The sequence below is a fragment of the Nanorana parkeri genome, unplaced genomic scaffold (genome assembly GCF_000935625.1).
Source record: "Nanorana parkeri isolate BGI_ZX_2015 unplaced genomic scaffold, ASM93562v1 scaffold401, whole genome shotgun sequence".
In the NCBI taxonomy this organism is placed as follows: Eukaryota; Metazoa; Chordata; class Amphibia; order Anura; family Dicroglossidae; genus Nanorana; species Nanorana parkeri.
The window spans coordinates 1,066,422-1,073,883 of record NW_017306669.1 but is presented as its reverse complement, the minus strand read 5'-3'; the positions used below and the strand labels follow the sequence as shown (position 1 = coordinate 1,073,883).

The following is a 7,462-nucleotide window of genomic DNA, read 5'->3' as shown; positions in this document are numbered from 1 at the left end:
TCTGGAGACAAGGCATTAAAATAGAAAAAAAGTCCAACATGTGAGGTAAATATGATAAAATGTAGAAAGCTTGGACACAGCAAAGGATGCTGCCTCCCTCCCTGCTACTGTCCCCACCACATGAATATTAAAGGGTGGGGTGGATGAGGGCCACAGCATGCAGAACCAGTCATAGGAGGGACAGAACCCCACAGCATAATACATTGATGCTACATATGACAATAACGGTGATGATTCGGGATGAAGAATTGTAGACAAGTCCCTGGTTATTCCCATCCCATGTAATTCCAAGTACTAAGTCCCATAGAGGCAGATGTATCCTGAACAGCAGCATGTCTGAGGTTCTGTCCCAGAGCAGGTGAGTTCTGAGAAATATTCACAGGCCCTGAATGTTCCCATCTGTGCATTCGTGTGTTGTGTAACTGGTCCAAGAGTAAGGAGGTTTAATGCCACCTCAAAAAACAAGAGTGTGCCTTATTGCTTTCACACTCCACAACACAGATACAATCCAAGCCTGTAGCGCTCCCAAATAAAGCGTTTAAGGCAGACAAAATTTTTAAGTCTTTTATTATTCAAGTCCATGAGAAAAAAAAAACTCCCCTCCCAACAAAAAAAGAAAACTAAGTTAGCTTGACCACTTGGAGGTTTTTTTTCCTTAGTCAATCACAACTTTTTTTTTTATCCAATGCTAGTTTCGTGGTCCTCCCAGTCTTCACACAGCCACCTGATAAATTCTCTCTTGGAGAGAATCAAATAAGATGCTGTGGTAGGTCTTATGCCACTAGTTCAGCCTTCACATCTGGCTTCCATAGGGAGTCCTCAAAGTCCATCTCCAAGGTGCTTTCCCCACCGGACATGCTGCTGTCGCTGTTGATCCGACTGGACTTTCTAGTAGGAAGGTATGGAGCCCTTGAGTCTCTCAGTGCCTTTCGGCGCAGTTTCTTCTGATGCATAAGCAACTGCAAACGCTCCACTTTGCAGCGAGTGGCCCTGTTTTCCGTTTGTCGCAAAGGGTCCCCTATAGACAAAAAAAAAACTGATCAAATTAAATCTATATGTACACAATGGATTTACTAGCAAAATTATAATCGAAATATTAAACTTTTATATTAGGATTGAATACTGCAAAGAGGTAGAGAAGCTAGAAACTGAAAGCAAGAGGTGAAAAAAGGGGGTACACCAACTTAAAGGGACCTATAAATGATGTCCTTTCAGTGAAATAGTTAAGCAGCCTGCTGATTATCAGCTGCACACAGGCCCTGAATATTTTATCATGAAGCTCCCACAGCTTCCTGCTGTATAATGGGATCTGCGCACCCCTCCCACACTCAGTCGCTCTTTGTTCTCTAACACAAAACACAGAATGAAACTGGCCAGATGCATGCAAACCCTCCCCCATTCCACCCACACCCTCCCTGAAGGGGGTGGGAGGTCTTACTCCCAGGGTCTGTCTAGTGCTACTCCAACTATGGGACTTCAAAATGTGAAAGCCGTCTTCCAACACAAGACCGGTTTCCCAGAAAATGCCACCATGTCATCCAGTTAAAGACGCTGTACCAGAAAGTATGCAGTCACATCCTCCTACTTCTACACCCCCACAATCCCTTCTTGTGAGCATACATTCCCCTGCCCTATTGAGCACACATGTTCTGAACAAGCAGGAAGCACACAAAAAAGTGGAAATGCGTGCATCAAGATACCTGCTACAACTGTGTATTGGAGTAGGTTTTAAAAAAAAAAATCCAGTAGTCTTTGTTGGGGAGAGGAGGTGTAGGCGGCACAGGCTTAAACTTCTATACACACCGACAGACTATGGGTGGGGGTGGCAAGTGGCATTGTGAAGTCTTTATTATGTAAAAGTGCCTTTGTCTGGACCACTCCCTCTTAGCCATCTCCAGCCAAGTGAGCAAACATAGGCAGGTGCTCCCACCTCCATGCACAAACAATGTAACTCAAAGGATTGGTCAGGATACAGGCTATTTACAGCAGTAGTAGTAAGCAACCAATTCTGGCAGCCTCAACATCCTGAGAGCCCTCCTACACAGGGCACTGTGTATGAAATGTCTTGAGTATTACAGTTTCTTTATTACAAATTCATCTAGGTCCTTTGAGTTGCAATTAGCAAGCATGTTTTTCAAAATCAGGGTCCCGAGGACTGCGAAGACATAACTGTAGGGCCACATATGCCCTTGCTAGACCCCCCGTTTATTCTGGAAAATTACTGAAAACCCCATGTACATTTAGAATTATCTTGTTTGTCTAACTACTTACCAATTGGCTTGTATTGGCGAGCTTGGGGCTTGGAATGTTCTGCCGGGTGACTTGTTTGCCGTGGGTCACTGGTTGTAGGAGGAGAGGTAGCCTTGGTGGTCTTTGTTTCAGATGCACATTGAGAGTGGCAGCGGAGTGCAGTGAGCGAGGGTGGTATGCCCTGGTAGTGGCGGGTGGCGCTTAGCAGGTCATTCAGGATTTGCAAGATTGTACCAATGTCTCTGCGCGGTCGCCCTGTACTATCCTGGCAGTGGGGATGCAAAGTGCCTACAGTAAACAGAAAAAGATTAGTCAAGGTTTTTATTTTTAAATTCTGTGACTAAACGTGATAGCAATTCTATACATCTTTTAGTTGCAACCACATAAATATTGAATGTATATGACCCTATACTTCCAAAATCATGAGCAGCATTTAAAACTACAACAAAGCACATAATTTTACAGTGCTGACAACTCTGGGTACATTACAATTAGAGCGCCCCCGTGTGCAGTTTGGCTGGCGGGATTTGCTCAAACTGGCCCTAGCATGCATATGCTCACTCTGCCATTTCACATGCCGAGAGAACAGTTATAAGCCATCTCTTATTTGGGAACTGGATAAGAAAATGAACCCCAAATTTAAACTACTGTATGACGAGTCTGTACTGTACATAGCATCAGACGATTGGTAGCAAACTGCATAGTAGAACTGTTATGAAAGAGAAGGTGGCCCATAACCAAAAAGGATTTTTCAGTACAGGTCAGAAAGCAACTGTCTGGTTTCTATGGGCAACACATCCAATGCCTGTTCCTCCAACCACCCCCATTGTGTACTTCCACTAGTAGACACTTGCCTACTAGAGGGAACCTAGACTAGAAATATGCATAAGCTGCTACTGATAAACTCTCCTTTTGAAAATACTAGTTGTCTGGCTGCTAACTGAATCCAATGGCTTCAGCACTTTGAGTCATTAGCCTAGAACATGTACACAGAAGTTCTGACACTTCATTTCACTAGCTTTATGTTTGCACCCAGTCAGTGACACCAAGAAAACGGCAGACATCCAGGCAACTAGTATTATGGCAAAGTGGCCAGTAATGGCAGCCTACCAATTTCTCTTGCTGCACGTTCCTTATAAAATAAGAGCATTAAATTATCTAGATCGCACGCTTTTTTTTGCCAAAAAAAAGAAATTAAAAAAAAAAACCCCCAGGTCTAAAAATTGAAAGTTTATGGTTATTTGCTGTATACAAGATAAAATACAACAAAATAATTGTGTAGTAGAGAAAACAGAGGAAGGATTTAGTCAAATCAAGATTCCTTGATATAGGAATGAAGTTCTTCCTGTCTGTTCCTACAGTCCCAGTTTAAACCATAGAGGGCAGTCCTTTCAGCATTGCCAGTGTTAAACATATTACCCTTGTGAGCTCTGTGCATCAGCAATATTTTGCAGTAGTCCCAATGGGTCCAACACTTGCACCAGAGAATATACTTTGTATACAATTATTTTGAAAGACAGTCGCCCCCCCCCCTTTTTTACATAAAAGGCTATAAAATGTATATGCATCAGATGATGAAACACTGTAAAGATGCATACAACATTAAATCATGCAAAAAAACAAGTCCATGTAAGCAGCAGGACGTTTGTCTTTAGGACGGGGGGACGGGGGGGATTTGAAACAAAAAACATTTCAGCAGGACTACTGATGAACAAAGCCAAATCTCACCATCACAATTCAGGCCAACCTAAAATAGAACAAATTGAGCATTCTGGATTTGAAGTAGTAATATCCGACTTACCCGAAAAGGTCCCTGAGAAGACACCAGGAGCATGGTTGACAAAGCTCTCTATTATGGCCCCAGGCTTTCGTGGTCGACCTGATGGGGAAGGACTAGACCCTTCACTACTCTGGCTGTTGCTACTGCATTGTACCTGCTGGATTAAAAAGGCAGAAAAAGAAAAAAAAGGTTAAAATAAGACAAACCAGTCACTACAGAAGAGAAATTTGTTACAAGTAGAACTAGGCGTGGAAGCCAACCCCTGAATGACAAGGGTTCTTTATTAGGATAATTAAAGTGACACTAAACTCAGGAGTTAAATCTTAAAAATGCATTCAAGTACCTCCATTAACAAAAATATATCTTATTTGTGTATCACTCGGCTGTAGATCCTCAAATAATCTCTGAATTGGTGCCGACACCGTTCTTCCTTCTGGAGGGTGGCTACTCTTGTTCCCCATGGTCCCTGTGTGTTGTAAAGTAACCACCACACCAAGCTCACTCCCGTGATGGACTACAATCTAATGTTTAGGTATCTAATTTGTATTTTAATTATAGTTTCATGGGAGTGAGCATGGAGAGGAGACTACTTTACAACAGACACAGGGACCATGGGGAACAAAAGTAGTCACCCTCCAGAGGAAGGACGGTGTCAGCACCAATTCAGAGATGATTTGAGGATCTACAACCGAGCGATACACAAATAAACTACATTATTGTTAAAAGGTGAATGCATTTTTCAAGATTGAACTCCAGAGTTTAGTGTCACCTTAAGTAAAAAAAACCGCCAAGTATGCTTACCTCTGTACAGGGCGATACAGTCACACCCTCTCCACGCGAGCGGAAGATACTGTTGGTAAGGGAAGAGGTGTGGGGTGCATTGCAGTGCTTGGCCGTAGCTGGTGCCGATACAGAAGGCTGGGAAGAACCCTGCGCACAGCCTGCCAGCCTGGAGAAAGAAGGTGCCGTACTTGTATGCAAGGTGCGAAAGTGAGGGGCCGAGCTGTGTTCTGTCCCTCTGGTGAATAAATGTCGATGCTGAAGGTGAGACCCCCCTGCTTGTTGAGGGGCCAGCTGGAGCTGTACAAACATCATGTGATCACCAACACGAAGGGCTAAAGTGAGAGGAGATCGTCCAGATAAGAAGTCATTGACCTAAGAATAAAGAAAAAAAATCACGTGTTCAGTTCAACTAACCAACTTAGCCATCGTTCCCTCCTCTCCGCCTTACATTAGACAACATTTACCATTTTACAATTAAGGGGACCACCGCAAACAAACATTTGAAGCCAATATAGCAACTGAGACTGTATGTACTGACGTACTGCTAAGTAAATGTTTATATTGCATATTCATATTAGCAAATTAGAAACCTTTTCTACTTGTAAGTACCTGAAACCCCACTGCAATTAGGTTAACACAAAATCACAGTTGATGCAATTCATGTATATAGCCGTTTTAAAGAGAAAAATTAATCTACTGAGCTCATTCCCCACCCTGACAGGGCGCTCTTTCAACTAACCCATCATTCAGTCACGCAATCAAACCGGCTTACATACTAGGGACAGTTTAGTTATGATTCAAGTAATCTAATGCTGGGCTATGAACACCAGAATGTATAACTTGCTGGTGTGAAATTCTGGATTGACAAAAAAATCCATCTGGTTCACCATATGGGATGAGGACAAAATATTCTAGGTGGTTTATGATAACCTACTAATCTAGGAGATCTCCAGACATGGAAAAGGCACAGAAAACCGGAGGCACACAGGAGCGCTGCACCATCACGACTCAATCATACAGTCATGCATTCAGCTCCCCTCCCCCAACCATCACCACCCCCGCATCACTGGACAAAGAGCAGAACATTAACCCCGTGAGAGCCAGAGACAATACAAACAGGCTGTCTATATGTCAGGAACAGAGTGTTCCGTATTCTATACATACAAATAGATAACGCACACAGCTACTCTCCCAGTTTTATCAGTCTGCTCTCTGACTCACCCCCTTCCAGCCCACGCCTGCAGGAACAGCTAAAAATAGCAGAGTCCAGCAGGCAGTCGGGAGAACAAGGCCAAGGGAGGGGGCAGGGGGGGACTCTCAGGTACAGAAATGGGAAGGATTTGCAGGGTGGGAAGTTAAAGGGAGGTCCAAAGTGCAAAGATCCACGTCAAAAGCTTTCGCAAATCACGCCATAAAGCTCGACGTACTCGGATGCCGATCGAAAACCCTGCACACGAGCAGCAGACGCAAATCACCCTTTTAACGCTATATGCCTACGCAGTAGGAAGTACGCGGCTTTAACAAACTAAGTCGCGGAACTACACAAGGGAGGGGAAAGGAGGAAAAGTCACCACCTCCCAACACCATCTGATTAGCAACCGACGTGTTTGTCTGTAGGAGAGGTATGATCTGCGTCAGAGGGTGCCTGGTGACACCATACAGAATAAACTGACCCCCCCTCTTCACGGTTTCTCGCTATTCACCTGTGACTCCGTCAGACTCTCCAAGGCTTGCATCACAGACTGCTCCGGGCGAGACATCTGTGACTGTTGGCAGACAAGAAACACTGGTTACCCCTATTCACGACTTTGCCCAAGCACCCCGACCCAGAAAGCCCTCCAAATGATAAAGACTTACCATGAGTCCCGCTTCAACCGTGGGAAGGAGTGTCAGCCTGCTCCCCTCCGAAATCCCCAGATCCTTTAGTTTTCCAGAGCTCAGAGGCCTGTAGGGAGAAGAAAGCTTAGCAATGAGCCATACATTCCAGAGGAAATGTCACTTAGCAGCAGAAGCGAGGCACGCAGGAACGCCACCTACTTAGGTTAACAGAGGGCGAAATAAAGCAAGGCGTCACGTTCGTGGCACTTAACGGGTTATGACTAGGCCACTTTGGGTGTGTGAATGAGTGATCGGAGGGGGAAGGTGGGGTGAGAAGTGCTGATGATGTCATCACTGCTAGAGCCTGCCTGTGCACTTACTGGAAGTGGGGGTAGCTGGGGCCATCCCAGGGAACAGACAGCACGGCATATCCTCTCTACGGAAAAGGAAATGCCTCTTTGTTTAACTAGACGCTCGATCAGGACCGGCTTTCCAATTGGTAGAGCAGAAAGAGGATCAGCTTGGTGGGGGGGCTAATGCTAATAAAAGTACAGGACAGAGCAAGGATCCCCCAGTGCCTGCATCAAGTTGTATAAACACAGGGACAATAGATCTAACCTGGCCTGACACTCAAGTCCTCTGTACATGATCACATCCTCCTAGCAGTACAAGAAGCTTGCTGTGTATGTCAGGGTGGGAGACAGGAAGGAGGCAGCCATTGCGGCTCTTTGAGGGTTTATTACATAAAAACCCACCTCCACCCAGGTGCTAAACAAAGGGAACCCCAGGGTAATGCCTGGTCCGATTATCTAGGGGTAACACCACCATTCA

General features: G+C 44.8%; 1 protein-coding gene across 1 annotated transcript in view; it reads right to left on the bottom strand.

The window, feature by feature from the left end:
* Positions 1 to 640: 640 nt before the first annotated feature.
* MIDN (midnolin) overlaps positions 641 to 7,462 on the bottom strand; it is a 7,142-nt gene continuing 320 nt past the window's right edge. The window contains exons 2-7 of the mRNA XM_018559536.1: positions 6,671 to 6,786; positions 6,517 to 6,579; positions 4,832 to 5,185; positions 4,052 to 4,184; positions 2,272 to 2,538; positions 641 to 1,018 (exon numbers count right to left, since the gene is read on the bottom strand). Of these exons, the coding sequence (XP_018415038.1) occupies positions 774 to 1,018; positions 2,272 to 2,538; positions 4,052 to 4,184; positions 4,832 to 5,185; positions 6,517 to 6,579; positions 6,671 to 6,786 (1,178 nt within the window). The 3' untranslated portion in view covers positions 641 to 773. The remainder of the gene's footprint in view (positions 1,019 to 2,271; positions 2,539 to 4,051; positions 4,185 to 4,831; positions 5,186 to 6,516; positions 6,580 to 6,670; positions 6,787 to 7,462) is intronic.